Source organism: Lepidothrix coronata, unplaced genomic scaffold (genome assembly GCF_001604755.1).
Source record: "Lepidothrix coronata isolate B3197 unplaced genomic scaffold, Lepidothrix_coronata-1.0 Scaffold52, whole genome shotgun sequence".
Classification (NCBI taxonomy): domain Eukaryota; kingdom Metazoa; phylum Chordata; class Aves; order Passeriformes; family Pipridae; genus Lepidothrix; species Lepidothrix coronata.
In genome coordinates, this window is record NW_016690232.1 from 2297667 (window position 1) to 2316552 (window position 18886).

An 18886-nucleotide genomic window follows, 5' to 3' on the forward strand; every position below is an offset into this window, starting at 1 on the left:
CAGTACACTGATCTAGTTCAGCTTAGCCAACAACACCAGCAAATCTGTTATTTAAGACTTTAGTGCTGGGTTTTTATAACTGCCCATTAATACAAGCTTTGATGTATGGTCAAAAAACCCAGCTGTAATGAGTTTCACCAGACTGTAGTAACCTTTCCTCAGAAGGTCTTTATTACTATACCTTCATAATCTTTGGGCCCAACACTTTTATAGTATCATTCTTACTGGACCCCCTTAAAAAGCAACACTCAGCAACACTTAATACTTTTCCTTCCCCAAAATTAAAACAAAGGGCACATAATAGTTTTTGTAGAAGACACTTTTGCACTCCCATCTTTCAAAGCAGTTTGCTGTTAAGAGCATGCAGGTAATAGCTGTGTGAACCACAAGACAAACCAATTTTCATGCCAAAACCCTTGTGACAGGATAGAGAAGTAGTTTGTAAAAGGACAACCAACTTACTTTGTTGCTCCCCTTTGCAGGACGCAGCAAGGAGGAAAGAGGGGGGAAAAAAGAAATATTAGATACATTTATTTTACATGCATTCAGCCTAACTTGTACAGTTCTGGAAATGGTTCAAATCAAATGAGGAACTGACTCAGGGAACATTCACTGAATCCCGTAGTTAGAGAGCTTCCAGGGGAACACAGGACATTTGCAAGGGATTCAAAACATTCAAAATGTTTTCCTCTCCACACAAACATTCTGATCCCACTTTTCCTTCCCTCAGTGTCAGTCAGAACAGCGCCTGGGAAGTCAGTGGACACTAATATGAGAAAGAAGAAAACGAGGCCTGAAGTGATCTAGGGATGGGATGGAAGCCAGAGGGATTTTCGTGTGTTGGTAATACTGAGCTTCCAGTACGCAAAGCAACCCACTAAACATGTCTGCTGAGCCCTGCATGACAGCCACCCCCTACAACTTGCCAATGAATGGAAAGTTTCATGATCCAAAGCTTTTTTAAAATGCAAATATTGAATTTTTAGATTAGTAATAAAAATAAGGAGGAGATGGCATTATGGGAGGGGGGAAGGAGGAATGGACAGTGCTAGCAAGGTAGAGCGTGCAGAGCAAGTTACGACAAACATCTGTGCTATTATTTTAGTTTAATTGTGAGTTTTGCCATGAGCTGGCATGAACAGTGTATATTTTACAGTGGGAAGCCAGCCAAAATAAACACCAGCCTACAGTTGAGAAATAGAGTCTGGAAAGGTTAGTCACAAAGTTGTAGTCATTTGAAAAAAAAAAAAAAAAAAAAAAAAAAAGGAGGGTTTTGGATGCATCAGTCCAGAAAGCCTGCAGTAAAGTCAGCTGGTAAATGGATATCCTGTTTCAAAGTGAATTGGCCACAGTGTGATTTATATCAAGAAAGCTGACTTGCATATGGGTTGGAAAAATAAAAACACTGATTCATTGCTATCCGGGTGGCTGTCAAAGCCCACGTCCTGACAAAAGTAAATCGACTGTGGCAAGGAGAGGTGACTTGGCAAACTGCAAAAGAATTCAGGGGCTCATGGAGCAACACTAAGGGGTGATCAGAGATAGTCAGCAAGAGAGTGAATATATGAACATAAGTGTGCATCGCCATGTGCACAGGCCAGGGAAGGCAGGCAAAATTAAGCAACGAAAAGGAGCAAAGGGGTGATATATGTCCTTTAATATATTAATGAGATTTGTTTAGGCAAAAATAAAAATTATACATCTACAAGCCTGGACTTAGTTTACAGGATTAAACTAGCAGCTGAGACATTGCATTAGTGACAGCAAGTACTGAGCCCCATTACTACTGCAATCAATGCAGCACTACTAAAAAAAAAAAAACCAACAAAAAACAGCAGAAAAATGAATATTCTTAGTTGAGAGATTTGCCCTTGGTGAGAATTTAGAACAAATCTCTCTAATTCAGTGACAAATTCCTACTTTTCTTGCCACTGCAGAAGGAACCCAGCTAGGGGCAATGGCTGTGGGTTTTACACCAGGTCCTTGCGGACGAGCAGCAGCGCTGCCAATGCAAGCATCCAGCTCCACTTTCCCGTTCCCGGCTGCGCACACGCTCCGGCAGCTCCAGGGAGCAGGCCAGCCCATGCTGCAGTGCTCCAGCTCCACAGCAATACCCATCTATTTTTCATTTCTAAGCAGCAATTTTTCTACTGCTGGTGCCAAAGCCTCGGATACTCAGAAGTTCCCAGCTGTGCCTCGCACACGAGAGCGAGCAAGAAGGTCAGTCTGGGAAGGGGCTTGGGCACCTCTTTGCCTTTTTACCTCCGGGATCACAAAGCGGTGGGGAAGCACTGGAGTAAAAAGTTGCTGCCATTTCCTGGCAGTCTCTCATACTTAAAAACACAGCCTCTAAATCTTCGAAGGCAAATAGAAGACTGAGGATTGTCTTTAAGCCTTTTTTGTATTGTCAGAGGAAGGTGTGAAACTGAGGAGCATGCATAGGACTTGAATGAAACGCTGCTCATTTTTATTTAGGTTCCACTGGAGCTTCTAAGGTACCTGGGGCCTTTTAGATTCTGCTTTGCAAAATTCAAAACCCTAACAGCAGACTCACAGTCCACATTTGGACCTCTAGTCCTGTAGGAATAAAGCTCTGGAAGAGTAGAGTAGCACTGAGCATCTCCCCTGAACAGCTTGATAGACTACTGAGTGAATTTCAAACTACAGGGGTTTGGAACAATAATATTCACTCTTTTTATAATGTAAAGATAATTCCAGCTCAAAGGAGAACTTTATTTTGACTTCTTTCTACTTCTGTCTTTCAAGGAAGTCTCTCATCTTGCATCTAAGACTCCTTTGACAGACCAACTTTAAACAAAACCAAGAATTCTTTGTAAATGTATTTTGAATACCAAGTATTTTTAGGGGAAAGGGAGAGACAGGAAGACAGAAGAGAAGTTTAGAAATCCAACTAGTCTGTCTTATTTAAGGATAAAGTAACAAATATATGAATTACGATACAACCATCACAGAATACAAGATTAAACCAGAGGCAGCAACAGGCATTTTGACGTCATCATTAAAACTTGAGTAAGAAAAAACCAAACCAATACAATATTTTGTTCCTAGTAATTAATTAGGTAACTTCTCACAACCAATCCTTGAAAAATTACTCCTGATAGTCTTAGGTAGGAACCAATCTACTGGAACAGGCAACATACTGAAAAGTCAGCAATTTTTTAAAATTTTTTTAAAGGTCTCAGATACCTGGTAGGTCTCCTGCTAAATGAGTATTTTCACTACTCCTTAAAAAAAAAAATCTATCATCATCATCATCATAATCACTGTTTATTTCTATAATAATTGGAAAATCCAGCAGTTCAAGGATTTCTTATTTATCTTCTGATGGTACCCATGAAACCTGGTATGAAGAGAGGAAGCTGAGGCTTGTTTGCTTAAATAGCAGCAGGAGGAGATGCAGACAGAATTGTACTGGAAGCCATGCAGGCATCACAAGTACAAAGGAAATATGAGGAAGAGAAAGATGAACAGAGAAGACAGCAGAAGACCCTGAACACAAGGGACCATGGAAAACAACCAGGAAGAAGGACAAATTCCATCAGAATCAAAGCATTGTTTCTCCGAAATCTTCCACTGAAGGAATCCAGCACATCAGCAGCCTGACAGCAGAAAGGTGAACTGTGCAATAGAGAAACTCCAAAAGCTCCAATGACAGGATTTTCCTGCTAGTCAGGCTTCCCTCTGGATATATCTCCTCAAACCTTCACTTGATGTAAAGCATCAAGAAATCTAGGTCCAAAAAATATGAAATGGTAGCTGGACATGTTCCATTTCCCAACTTTCTGTCATTTCTGGTGAATTAATAGAGGCTTTTTTACTGTATCCTGTTCAATTTGCTTCACATGATGATTAGCTGAGTAAAACAGCCCTTGGAAAGGTTTAGCATGTGTTTCATACACAAAAACCATGCAGCGAATCAGTAAAATAAATATACATGATTGCCTGGAATGCTTCTGTCAGTTCTGTAATACAGAGCTTGGGGGAATAAACTCTTCAAAGCACATCTTTACCTCTAGAAAACATTAATAGAAACAATGAAGCTCAGGAAACCCCAAATTGCTCAACGCTTTTACTACACAGATCCAATGAAAAACATGTTGGAAGGTTTGGTTTGTGGTTGCTTTTTTTTTCCTGCATTGAGGTTTGACGCACAAATTGATCTTAAAATATTTCATTATGAATATTTCGCAACTGCCACAGACCAGTGCAATGAAAAGGCTGCCCTTTCTTGAGATATCTGCAGACATGGTGTTTTCCCAGACGATACAATTGTGTTTTCTGACTCAAACAGAGCAGCTACTGGCAAACTAGTGAGCTGTTTAACTTACTGAGGATTTATCAGGATAGACACCGGCTCGTAGCAGAGATGCCTTCCAGCTATCCACCTCCTCTTGGGAGTCACAGGCTAGCTCAAGGAAACGGTAATCCTTGTAAACATTCCTAGAACAAAGAGCACCACATTGTAAAACTAGCATTTTACTACTCCGTATCATGCACACAGCATTTTAAATTAAAAATCTTTTGGGATCAGAAATTACTTGGTAATTGTTTTGGACAGCAGAGTTTATGAGACAGGTGCTTGTTTAATAATTACATGGAGTACTTAAAAATATCTTAGAACACTACAGCACAGCTCTGGAAATAATAATCATCTAAAAGCACCATGAAACTACTTAAAATCAATTTTCCTGCTTTTCCAAAAGCAGAGCATTTTTAGGGAAAAAAGGCTGTTGTGATGCAAAGGACAAACACATTAGACATGCCAAAATAACTGCACAGCTTGTGACAGATTGTTGCTGTAACCAATAAATACCAAAATAATTACTGATACAACTTGTTCCCATGTTAAGTCCTTTGAGTGCATTATGTGCCCTTTTTAGCTTTTGGACATCATTAGTAAAAGAGAGGAAAAAAAAAGTAATGATAATCAGATATTTTAAACAAACAAAACAAACCTCTGAGGTCCATCATCATAGTAAGAAAACTGGGACACATTTAAATAATACCTCTTGCAGGTAATTCAAATAATGAGATGAATACAAGGAATCACTTAATGGAAGAAAAGAGAAAAGAGGAAAAATACGTATATAGCAAGGTGGTACTTGAAAATTCTCCAATAAACAGAACAGATTTTCCTCTTACGGTTTAGCCATTAGTTTCTGAATTCAAATTCTATACACAGACCTGATCACCGTAAATTTGTCAGCCAACAGTCTTTTTAGGAAAGGCTACAAGCTTAGCTGACAAAGGTTAGGAAACCACATTTTGCTGGATCTTAAAAGTTGCACAAGAGTCAACCTTCCATTAAAACCAGACTGTTCTCTTCCCTTAGCAAACTATGGAGGAGGGGCTTGGTGGAGATCACTCTCAAAGACAGCAATGACAAGGGGATGCAACTACAGAGGTCATTTTTGCCACATATTTTGAGGGGCAAAGAAACTGAATACGCATAGAACCAGAAAATAAAGCTATTATTGTCACTGCCTAGACAAATTTCTTTAGCATTTGGGGACTGGTGGGATTTCACTGTCACACTGCTGGAACACAACCGAGTTGATGTAATTCCCACTCACAGAAGTGCTTCTCCCTTACCAACAATGTCACCAGGCAGCTCGTAGCCTTGCTTTTTAGAGGGAGTTTCAGGAAACAGGTAAAAAAAGTGTAATTGAATCTGAGCACGAACCAGCCATGACACCTAATCATTAAATTATCGGCCATGAAACCACAGTACGGCAGCCAGAGCACACCCACCTCTGAAGAGAGAGACATCAGGTATTTTTAGCAGGCTTATAAATTGCATTCAAAACTGCAAAACAATAAAGGACATACTCAGATTTCCATATGTTGGTGATGTAATTCTCACCAATTTCAATGGCTAACTCTGAGCAGTCAGCACCAGGCTCGCACTACTCTGGACTGGAGATGTCACCGGAGCAGGTTTCAGTGCTGGTCAGAGGAGCACACCCGCACTTCCTTCCCAGAGAAAACAGCCCACAAGGTCACAGAGAGACATTAAAGGGTCAGATCCCACAGTTTAGGCAAAACCACTGACTGTATGAACGACTGAAAGCTCTATGGATTTTTTTTTTATTGATTAAGAAATTTAAAATTAATCCTTTTTCTTCCCTGACTCCAAAAGTACTAATCCTGCCTTAATGCAAATAATAGCCTGGATGACCTCCTCAGATGTCATTACCTTAAACTGATGACAAAACACCCAAATTTTATTCAATTTGCAATATTGTGAAACTCTGAGTCAACATTTGCTGAACAATACAAAGAACTCAATTAAAAAAAAAAAAAAAAGAGAGAAGCATAATGAAATTGCCAGAAAAGAAAATGCTTTAATTTATTGTTAGGAGAAGCTTGTACTGAGATAAGCTTTTTGGCTAAGTTAACGAAGCAGCTATAACTTTGAAAAAATAGGAAGCTGAAATGGTGAAATGGTACTCTCAGAAAAGATGACTAAAAATAACAATAGAGCAAATAAAGGCTGTAAAACATAGTGATAGGGAAGTTCCAAAAACACTTATCTGCAAGAGCAAAACAACATGACACCAGCTTGTAAAAACATTGTTTCAGGACTGTCATGTCATATATTACACTTTTTGGCATTTTGTGACTTGCTACAACAAGCGTAGCTGTACGAGCAGGGATTTTAGGCAACCGCTTGGTACAGGAGGAGCTGACAGTCTTGCATTCCTGCCTCTGTATCAAGACTTTTCCTAGGTCTAGAGACACCTCATGGCCAAGCAGCTGATGCCTCCAGCTGTCTAAGGCCCTTCTCCCTGTAGTATCTGAGAGTTCCACAACTTTAGTGGAGCTAATTCTACTCCACTGCCACAGGCACGACTTTCAGCACATGAGAGGAACCGAGGGATGCACGCCCTGAGCCAGAACTCATAGGAATCTTACAGTAAGGGATGCTTGCCTCTCTTAGTAGCTTCCTTGCTACTAGACTTCCTCTGCCATTCTTTCTTCCAGAAAGGCTGATAGGCACAGGAACTTTTCAAATGAAAAAAAAAAAAAAGCCAAAGTAACTTCTGAAAAAAGTGTGTCCTTTTTCTGTTACCAGTGGAATCTTACAAAAACATATTAACATGTTTTACTCATTAGGAATCCACTGGCATCTCATGGAAAGCTGTAAAAACGTTCTTGAAAACAATTCAGATTTTCTGTTTTCTTCTCTCTCCCACTTCTTAAAATTGCTGAAGATATCAGCACAGAAACAGTTACTACTCAGTCCTCACCTACCTACTCCATATGGAATACTGTGAAGTCATGTTCTCATTGTCATCTCTATAGCAGCTAAATGGGATGTTATACATCAAAGAGAATGATAGAACACAGGATACCAGAAACCAAAAGGATGAGCTCTCAACAATACAAATCTTATTGATATTTATAACCTAAGGGACTTCAGAAACAAAACAGATACAATAAATGGGAACATGCCTAGAAGTATTATTTCTGTGTAATATTTCCCTTGAATATTTAACATTTTTTAAATGTGAACACAGAAATGGGAAAACTGTGCAAAGTTATATGCATATACCACATCGACCTACCACTTCCTCCTGTAGAGTCTCGCCATTGTAATTTTATATCATGCATAATACATGAAAATATATCTATAGTGGCACTACTGGAAACCAACATAATATTGCATTTTTCCAGAGCGAAAAATACAAAGGGTTATCATTTGTTATCTGCAGATTTTATTATAGTCTAGATAAATAAACCTCAACTTGGAACTGCATTCCAGAAAAAATACAACACAATTGCTTATGGAGATGAACAGACAGTTGGGCTAAAAGCATCAGTTCCAACTCCAGAACAGTTCCACAGTCAGGACATGCCTTCTCTTGGCCAAGCCCATTACTTCAAAGTCCAGCAGACCCCCAGCTGTAACTTTGCTTACCCTACAACTTCTTCACTTTATTAACACCTTGGTTTCCAGTAGACTGAATTCCTTTCCCCCACATGTTTCATGGCCTTGCAGAAAGGACCTTTACATTGTCCAGAGGTATTTCTTTAACTCCTCCTATCACAAAAGAATCCTAACAGGACAGGAATAAGGTATTTGAAAGTGCACAAGAGGAAACAGAGAAATACAAGATAAGTTTGAAGACTGAGCCCAGCTGCAAGTGACTGTTCCACCAGTCCTGAAGCCTGGGCTGTCAGCACTGCACAGAAAAGACTTGACTGTCTATAAACCAGCAGACCTATACAATCCAGGACCAATAAGTGAATGACACACAACTGAAAATCACAAAGAGAGAACTTTCTAGTTGCCACAGTGGAGGCAATTCCAGTGGGTTTCCCTCTACAGTGGTTGCACATCAGAACTGCTGCTCTCTGAGCACACACCACTGCTAGACATCAAGATGGATTGTATCTCTTGTAATTTCTTACTACTAAGATAAGGTTAAACAGTTATCTCCAACAAACCTGCAAAGATTTTAAGGGCAACCACTGCAGGCACATTAGAAACCCAGTTGACACGTGTGCACATATATTAATTCATATCCACATATTAACCATATGCATAGACAGCTTTTAGATTGCATTGGATCTGCAACATTTCAATAGACAGAGATGTAGTGTGTATGCATTAAATTTCCTTTTATAGAGAGAAAATACAAACCAAGATTAATTGAAAAAGGTATTTATTCTTGCCAATACAGGAGGAGACAGAATAGCCATTACACAGCAAAGATACTGGTGATTTTTTTCAGAATTGAGCCTATAAACTACTTTAATCCTCCAAAGAACACAAACCTACATTTAACTTCAGCAGTTGCACTGACACAAGTGAAGCTACTCACAGACTAAAAGGTAAAGGAATATATTCTTCTACAGGGATTACAAAAAGCTGTGCTTATCTCAAATGATTCTTTTGTGAGCATCCGATCTTTTTATTAGGATGGAAGCAGATATGAAATCAACATCAGAAATCTAGAATCAAATGCCAATTGGCCCAATTTTATTCCATGAAAAACACACAAAAAATATTTTTAGGTATTTCTTGTTTGATTGAAATTGAAATAATACAGAATATGAGTTTCATAAATAGCCACCTCAAATGAAAAAGGGAGGAAATAACAGAATTCAGATACTCCAACTATCAGCAAAGATAACCTTAGATGAAAATCTATGTTCTCTACTTATTCAATCTGCAACTCAACTTTGCACACTCTGCTTATTCAACCTTAGTCTACCATTTTAGACACCTATAATTTCACAATGGCTGGTTTGAATATATGCACTATTTTTCAAATAGAAAAGATCTACTAGAAGCTCTGTAAATCATATACTTTGAAGAAACAAAAATGGCCATCTGCTCTGAGTTAACAGCAATGACTAACATTTTCTATCAAGGCGTACCATTTCAGATCACTCCAGTGTGAATGCTAATTAAAATTAATTACATGTGTCTCTGAAGATCTTTTTTTCGTAATATCCTGAAAAGCCAATGAGACAATCTCTGAGACAATGCCATGAAATTAACATTTAAGGATTTTGCCACCTAACTCATGTGAGTGCTCTCCCAAAAGTATAAGGATCTTTTCAAGTTCATGCACCCAAAACACACACAAACCCCCACGATTTTAAGGTGAAAATGAACAGAAGATATGCTGATCAGTATATAGACAAGCCTTGGCAATGAAGTCTCTCAAGTGCTATATGTAACCCAGAACAGAAATGCAGCCAAAACTAACATCACATAGGCCAAAATCCGCAGTAGTAACAGTGACTGACACTAAAATATTCCATAACTCCCTGGAGAAGAAGGTTTGATGCCTTTCATGGCGAGGAATGGAAGCCTGTTTGGGAAGCTGCCTTGGGGCCACACAGACACAAAAGCTGCCCACAGCTGTCAGTCCCTCCTCACACATGGAGGGAGCTCAGCTCCTGCTCCAGTGCTGCCCTTTGCTGGATGGGGTAGTGGGACCCAGACCTTGCTGAATTACTGTCAGCAGGGAAGGTGAAGCTGTGCTGGGTCAGATTCACCATCCACGGCTTAGCCCACACTTACAACACCCACGTGTCTGGAAGGCACCACTTCCGTTTCAGATCCCACACAATCACTTAGGGAATTTTCTTCAAGTACAGTGTAACTTCTATATTTAAGCTATGGGTTTGGCACTGCATCTTCCTTTCTCCAAGAACCCCTTTTTGCTCAGTAATACCAGTTTTAAAGCTCAATACCTGCACCACCTATCCACCACACAATCCTTTATTTGTCATGCAAAGAACACTTGTCAATAATGGCAAAAAGAAATATTCCAGAAAAAAAAAGACCCAACCTTTTTCTTTTTTTTTTTCCTTTTCTTTTTTTTTTCTTTTTTTAATGGAATGGACTTGAGGGGATAAAGGCTAGCTATTCCTTGGGTTTGTATATTTTTCCTGTTCTTAAATATTGTACTCTCCAGCATCTTAGAACTTTGTTTAGAAATTTTAGCAGCTTTTTTGCTGGATTAAGTTTGTGGGGCTTTTTAATTAAACAGATTCTCTTTCTTCCATTTCGAACAGAGAGGGCTCTGAATAGCTTACAGTCCAGTTCTTCCTGGGGCTTAGCTTTCTGAGTAATTCAAAAACAGTAACTAAACATACATCTCATTTTAGGCTTTATCCTTTAGCCTGGCTTCTATCCAACACCTCCTCTGACCCGGTCTCCTTTCACTAGTTGCCTTTATTTTGGCTCTTGCCCAATTTCCCTTATATATGGAGAGCAGTTAACCAGTTGCTGTCCATAACAAGAAATCCAGGATTTAAAGCTTTAGTGCATTTGGAGTTCCAGAGACAATTTCTGCTCCATCCCCTTCTAGAGCAACACTCAGCCAACAACATGCACCCAAAATATAGTCCTCCCTTTCTCTTAGCAAACACAATGTACTTTCCTGGGTCCTGTTAGATGATACAGTTTCTTGTGCAATATGATTCCTGACAGAGTGTACTCAGGAGTTAGTAGCTAAAACTCATCATCTGGCAGTTCTATTTTCAGTCCTATTGTGTGCCCTCAGAACTGCTTTTTGATCACTCTCCTCTGGACATTCATCTGTTTGTCACATTAAGGATCTGTTTCTACACAGAGTCTGTCCCAGACAGTCAGCTCTCGAGCAGGGGTGGTAGGTTTTTTCCCACTGCTTTATGACTAGTGAGGGGCATTTAGCTCTCAGGAACCTACTCTTGAGAGGGCAGAAAGGAACAGCTCCGTGCTTTGCATCTGCTCCTCACACCCCCCTACCACAGAGGTAAAAGAAAGCAACACTGTTACTCCATTTCATCTAAATCCTGGCTGGGCGGGAAAGTGAAAAATAGGGAGAGCTGGGGGGATCTTCCTCTGCAAGGAAGGGTGAATTTCACACACCAGTTTCACTTCTTTGGCTCCAAGGGAAGGAATGAGTCTGAAGAGGAACAGAGAAAAATCAGGGACTCTCCACCAGGTGACTCTTCCTCATGGTAGGGTTGCTACTCCCAGTATTGGTAGGAAAGGCTTGAAAATTCACCAACTCGACAAACTCTTCAGCCAACTACCATTTATAACCACAAAAATCTTTACCTAGTAGAATCTCTTCTCCCATAAAAGAGAAAGAATTCATCTCTCCAGAGCTGGAGAAGAGGTGGAAAGGAAGCTTTTTTTCTGCTTGCAGCAAATGAAGACAGTTTTGCTTTTTTTTACTCATCATCTTTGCTTTACTGAAAAGGGAAGTAGTATTTAGATGGGGTTGTAATACAGTAATACAATTTATTAACAAATAAATCAGCATAAAAGTGCAACTACTCTACTGCACCAACAAGAGATTACTTTAGGGAAACTGAGAATCTAGAAAAATAGTGCCATGTGGATCCTGTAGTCAGCAGGGCAAGATCATGAGAATAAATGACTGCTTGCCCTTCTTAATTAGGGAGAGATGGAACTGTTGCATAGATCTTAAAGGGAGGCACATGTAAGACCAGAGTTCCTGTCCTGGGTTACAGTACTCAGGTAACAGAAAAAGCAGCAATCGCTGAATAATTTTTCCAGGAAATACATGGGAAATAGACAAAGCATTTGGAATGAAATCCTATAAGGAAAGTAAACTTTCTGGAATGGGTAGAATTTGTTTTGTTCGTTCTTGAACTCTGCACAAGAGTCTTATACACTCATCAATGAGGACATCACAGATTAATGTGCTGACTGTGAGTAGAAACACTGAGAAAATCCTCCCTCCTCCATTTTTAGCTCTGCCTAAGAAAGTCCATCAGTGGCTACCCCTACACAGCTTCACATTATGTTCTACAGCAGTAATGCAAACTTTCTTTTTTTTCCTATAGTTTAATTATTTTCAAATACTTTTAATGTGTTTGATCTCTTTTCCAGTCTAAAAAAAAAAAACTTGCCAGCAGTTTATTGTGTAGGAGAAAAGATGGTTAACACAAAATAGCACTCTCTTGATGGCTTTAAGTTTAGACACACATTGCTTGAACCCACAGCTCAACTTCAGCTGCTTAAAGGCAGACTCATGTAGATGGACATGGCCAAAAATTACCCAGGAATCACAGGGCACTCACTCTACTTTACTTGGTTTTCGTATCTAGCACTTCTAAGGTAAGTAAACTAGAGAAATCCATCTGCAAAGGTCTTCCATAGTGTCTATAAATTAAGTAGATAGGTTACTCAAAAACTTTAAACATATTAATTATTTTTGCTGAAAAACAAACCTAACCTCCTGTTCTTTAACCAATGCTGTATCTGTTTCAGGCCAAGAGCTTCCCTTTTCCCTCTCACTTTTTTTTTTTTTTTTAGGTTTAATTAGAAAGTAACAGAAAAATAATTTAATTATTTCACAACACAGCCTTTTCATAAACACACAATTATGTTCATTTCATGAGAATTTATCTTCACTGTGAAATCAATCGTCACAGTCTCCATTTACTCTACATTACCCAGTCACATTTGATTCCTGTCAGAGAACTGTTGACTTCTGCAGTAAATCAAAATGACAGATACTGTTAAGTTTCCTTCTGCATCTATCCCCAGGTCTCAGCTAACTCAAGATGGTTTTTCCTTCTATGCAGTGAAAGGAGTATTTTCCTGGTAACTATATTTTAGAGCTGGAAAGGTTTTCATAAATGGAAAAAATGCAGTGCATAATCCAGGAAACTATTGAAATGTACAGTATCAGAAACATATGGCAAATACCTATGCAGTGAGGGGCTGGGAATGAAAAAGAGAACAAGCTTATTAAAATTCTTCTCCTAAAGGGATTTTACTTGGCAATTAAAATAACTTAATTGAACATTAAGAAAGTTTGCACAGTCAAGGAAAAAAAAATGCTGCAAATTATGGGGGGGGGGGAGAGATACAGAATAATCTCCATGCCATCATGGAAGCTGGAACAGATGATTTTGCCTTTGTTCTTTAACAATCTACATCTTTAATAGCAAAATGGTTCCATAACCAGAACCCTCAGTGGGCAAACTCTGAAAGCTGATTTCTTTCTCAGTTGCTAAGGTTTTTTTTAATTAAAAAAACAACCACTCCACCACCCCTCAACAAAAAAAACCCAACCAGAAAATACATTACTTTTTTACCTGAATTTTGAAAGGCAAACCAAATTCACACACACGCCCCCATCAGAAACCAGGAATCAACAAGTTACCATAAAATAAAACAACAAGACTCCTTATTTCAACATATCTTTATCAATTCCCTGTTTCCGTTTCCCTAAGAATCTGGGATAGGGGAGAGTGTCTCTACTCGAGAACCAATATTCCTGCTTCTACTGACACATCTACGAATTGAGGAGACAGTGGAAAGTAATACTAATCTTGTTTTGACCAATGTGAGCCAGCAGGCAGAGTTTTAGAAATATCAAAAATCAGCTGGTTTACAGTAACAGCGAAATTGTTGTTGTAACTGGAATTCAATAAATATTTCTTCAAAAACAACTTCTGCCTCCTTTCAAGCTGGAAGACTGTCTCCATGAACTGCCTCTCCTAAGGCAAAGGTATTTTGTCATCATACTGCTGTGCTGTCATGTCTTAACATGCCCATGAAGATGTAAGGATGTTTTTAGAGCAGCTTGCAGAGGCTGCTACTCCAAGCCCAAAGGGGCAGGGTTATTGCAGACATGGCAAACATTTTAGACATCTGATTTTGAAATCATTGCTGTCCAGTGTGTATAAAGATCAAGTGAAAATGTGAATGTCCAGCTATATAACACCCAAATAAATCCCAAACTTGCCAATGGAAATGCATGCTTCTCTTGGATTTTCACAGCAGTTCAATGATTAATATTTAAGACAACGACAATATTCAAAGCCATTAGCCAAATCACAGGAGAAACAATGAGCTAAAATTAACAAATTTCTCATGGAAGGAACTTAATATGTACAACTGATATCAGGCCACCAGGGCAGTCACCTTTCTTGACTGACGTGTGTGCAACACCAGGATGATTCACATGTATCTACAGCAGAATCAGAATCACATGCATTTCTAGCATCTGAAAATCATGTATGTTTTTTAAAAACATAACAAGTTTTTCAGAGCTTTTTTCTGTGCTTCAGAAATGCAAGTGGTCAAGTGTTTGAAATCTTATTCCCAGCTAGTATGTGTGTGACATACTTTCAAAGGGCATCTCCTGGCAGACCATGTCCCCATCCAGGCTGGCTGAGGTGTCAGCAGACACAGGCAGCGCCTCCATGGGTAGTTCAAAGCCAGACTCACATTGCACCCTCACGTTTCTGGGGCCAGCAGAAACCTAACAGCCCAGAAACCCCGTGCTTTGCTTTTGCTTTGCAGGAGGGAGGGGCATTTCTTGCTTCTGAAAGTTCTGGCCACTATTTCTAGCCAGTTCAGGAGCAACAACAGCTGGCTCTGCAGGGACATCCAGCCCTCATCATCTTGAACACCTGAAGGTATTTGCCAAGCTTTAGTGATGTGAGGGAGAAGCAGGTGTGAAGGGACATAGCAGAAGAGAAGAGGAAAACAAAGACATCTATCCATGCTACCCCTACACTTCACTTTACCTATTTTCCTGCAAAAGAACTTAGTGAAAATGTCCCTTATCTGCAAAAATGCAATTCCACTGAGACAGCTACACATGCAACTCTCCTCCTCAGTAAAATAAAAAAACTTACAGGTCACTTGCACATCTTTTGTCACATTTCCTTGCCTTATTTGTGCACAGCAACCTGAATTGGCTGTGCATGAGGAGCAGGCTCCCATAGGGCACCCACACTACTTAAATCAGAGGATGAAGTCTGAAAGGAAAAGTGCAGGGCAAAAACTACAAAACCAAAGATTCTATTAATTGGAGAAGTGGAGGAATCTGGTTCACTCTCCATTCAGCAGTGTTTAAACCCAAACAAACAACCAAGTGACTCCCAAGATTAAAGACAGGCAAGATTTTCCACTGGAGAAAGTGAAAAGCAATGATGCTTTTGTGATTTACTCCAGCTGAATCTGGTCACAAGGTACAGAAATCATGAATGTTTTGGTAAGCCTAGGTGATTGCCAAAGAAAACAAAAATAGGATCAGGAGATGATTATTCAGCCATACGGAAGAACGACATGACTCATCATGGACTTGTTTCCCCCCACGAGTGGCTGGGAGGACACTAACCTTTCATCCCACGGTTATGCAACAGCAAAGAAGCAGATAAATCAGGAATATCGAGATGCTTGTGTATTCAACATGGTGGAAATACCAGAACTGCTCTTATAGTTATTAAAATGCTCAGCTAGATAATAATTTTATAGAAGTATCTCCAGAATAGCACATTTTCTCACCTCTGCTCCGTGTTAAACAATGCAAAGATATGTTTGCTCGACATGAAGCTCTTTTCAACATCTCGCACTTTCAAGTTGTCCAAAGGAAGCATGTATTTCTTCTCTTTCTCCTAGAAAATAATAGATTAAAACAACAATATGTGAGAAGTCTCAAAAAAGCCTGATCTCAGCAAGCTCTGTTTAATTGGTAATGACCTTGGTACATTTGCTATTATAAGGAAATACCCAAAATTTAAATGTCTGCTTATCTTTCATAGACATACCTGCAAGAGAAATGAAACCTTAATTTCAGTTCTGTTTTTTCACTTTTAAATGTTTTTCTTTTAAAACATTTCTTATTACAAAAATTCCACATCAAACACAAAAGCATCTACATTTATTATTCTTCATTCCTCTGAATTCTAAAAAGGAAAGGGTCAGACTTTACTAAAATGTGTCTGATCAATAAAAAACTCTTCTACCATGCCTGCAGAGCAACTGGAGTAACCAGTAACATAAAATCAATCTCTACCTTGAATTACTCTTATTAATTATTTAGGGTGGCATTTGATGAGCCAACCAGTAAATTTTCATTCCTTCACTGAAAAATACAAAACCCATACAAATCAATCAAAATCATACTATTATCAAGGTTTTATATGTATCATCTAAAAACAAGATCAGACCCTAATCTAACCATCTTATTTCTCCAAATAGGAATGATCTACTAACTCTTGCTGTAGCCAACTCCTTGGGCAGTTTCATCACAACCCTCATTTACAGCACAATCACTGTAATTTCACCTTTTCTAAGTTCCTTCCTTCCTGTCACTCCCAATTAAGGACTAGTAACACTCCTGAGCTAATGAATCATGTAAGAACAAAAAAGCCCTCAGATTATTAGCTGTTTCCATTATGGTAAACTTCCTTGAAGTCCTTGCACTGATGGATAAACCGAAGCAAACTCCTCCATTTTGCTTTGCCAACGCACCTGATGCTAAATAGAAGCGATCCAAAGACAAGAGGGGTGACATTTGTACCCTCACTACCCTCATTCTGGTCTTGCACATCACAGTAACATTGCAGACAAGGGTACAGTTTAACAGCTTTTAAAAGTCACTAAAGTACTGTTAAGGCTGGTGCCATTACCATGGCAGCCATGGAGTGGGGAAAGGCTTTATGCCCTGGAATTTGTGCTGTGGATACTAAATGGAGTTCCTGTGAATTTGGCTACCCAATGGTTCTACAGAATTTCAGTAACTCACCAAAGCTGGAGACGTTTGGATTCCTTTACAGTCCCTTATCTGCCATCGGAAGCAATGCTGACTCGTCCCTCCCAGCCACCAGCAGAGCCAGCTGTAAAGTCCAGCACCACTGCCCTTGCTGGAGTACTCTGGACTGGGATATCCCTTTTGGGGCTTGGCTCAAGTAAGAACTATGCATGGGATTACAGTTTATTGTCTGCCACAAAACAGGACAAAGGGACAATCCAAACTAGGATTTGTTCGTCTCAATACATGTTTCCCAGAAGAAATACACTGGAGTCACTTCCAGTGCACAGAACTGGAAGGAGGCCTCACTAGGCTGTGTGTTCTGGGAGGGCAGATGCAATTCAACTTGGCTAAGCTTCAGCAGATTGCAAAACTAAACTGGATGAGAAAGGCCTTAAGAGTGAAACTATAAAAATACAGTGACATGTCCAATAACAGCTCACTTTCCTAGACAGCCTCATACCAGGCCTCAGTAGAGGAAAAAGCATATTTCAAAAGCCTTCTGGAAAAGCATGGCTTCTACTGTCTTGTTTTCTGAATCCAAAAGTTATCAAATTCAGTATATAACACAAAAAGTATCTGATGGATTTTCGAACTACCTCTGGCTTAGCCGTCCTAGAAATTATTACTCACAAAAGCTCACACATACGTATATTCCTCACCCTCTCATCTAACAACAACTGCCATGAAGGAGTCTAGTTCTGTGCCACTCTACAGCTGCTTATCAGAGTTCATATCTCTATTCTACTTCCAGGGAATATATGGTCTCTGAAGCTTGGGGGCTGTCCCTGAAAGGACACTGCACTGTCATCCATTCAGTGAGTATTACCACTGAGATAAATAAAACTAAGCAAAGTAAACTCATAACTTACCAATAAAAAATAAATAATAGCAAAAGACGCTAAATAAAGAACTTGCAGATCAGATATTTATGTATGAAAATTAGAAGTACACTGCCTTCTAATACTGATTTTTATTGACATGATTTTGCTGTTATTAACTTATGTCCTAAATAGTGTTGACAGCATTTTAGCTTTGCTGCCTTGACAAAGTGACAAACACTTGAAAAATATTCTAGTATATAAATTCATATATTAAACTTTGTATTATAAGCAAATATGTTTTTTCAGTTGAAAGCTGGACTGCATGGCAATGTAAGTTACTTTGTATTCTATTTCAAAAATTTAAGAGAAGTTATATACAAAAAGTACTTTTTCACCAGAAATATTCCATTTGGGTTGATTTATTCCATCATAATTAAGAAAAAAAATCTAGATAAGCTCAATTTTTTGCTTTAAAACTTATCTTTCGGTATCACAGAATATGCTTTAAATGATTTACTATTCAATTACAAAAAATTCAAGAAGTTTCTGATGAAGTGTTTGTTCTGACAGACATTATTTACTGGCAAACCAAGCAATCACGGATGAATAAAAATAGAAACTGATGAAAAAACTATACCAAGAATCTGATTGTCTAAACAAAAGTTCCACAAGCAAGAAAGTTATATAAATGTTTGATGCCAAACTGTGAGAAAGTGTTTCTTCTGCAGCCACCAGGAAAAAGGAAATGCCTACTGAAGGCTAAGAAGTGGTTGGTATTTATTTACATGGCCTCCTACCCACATGCTGAGACAGGGCAGTTTCCAAGAAAAGGAAATCATAGGGTGCCTGTGCTGGAGGCAAACAGAGACAGCATGTCACATATGAGAGATCAGAGCTAAATACTGCCTAATTCCAGGAGAAAGGTATTACTGTGACATTAAAGTGTGGCAGCAAAACTCACTGCAATTTTTTTGCGCCCCTCCCCTCACCCCAAATGGGGGAAAATAT

At 39.1% G+C, this 18886-nt stretch overlaps 1 protein-coding gene across 10 annotated transcripts in view; it reads right to left on the reverse strand.

The window, feature by feature from the left end:
• The window catches only part of DNM3 (dynamin 3), a 171939-nt gene that overhangs the window by 51562 nt on the left and 101491 nt on the right, over positions 1-18886 (reverse strand). For 8 of the 10 annotated variants that reach the window (XR_001874952.1, XR_001874951.1, XM_017815672.1 and 5 more), the window contains 3 exons: positions 15806-15915; positions 4350-4461; positions 463-474 (listed from right to left, as the gene is read on the reverse strand). Coding sequence is in view for 8 of the 10 variants with exons in the window: in XM_017815672.1 (XP_017671161.1) it covers positions 463-474; positions 4350-4461; positions 15806-15915 (234 nt within the window). In the remaining 2 variants the exon portion in view is untranslated. The remainder of the gene's footprint in view (positions 1-462; positions 475-4349; positions 4462-15805; positions 15916-18886) is intronic. The other 2 variants (XM_017815673.1, XM_017815667.1) reach the window with 1 other exon arrangement.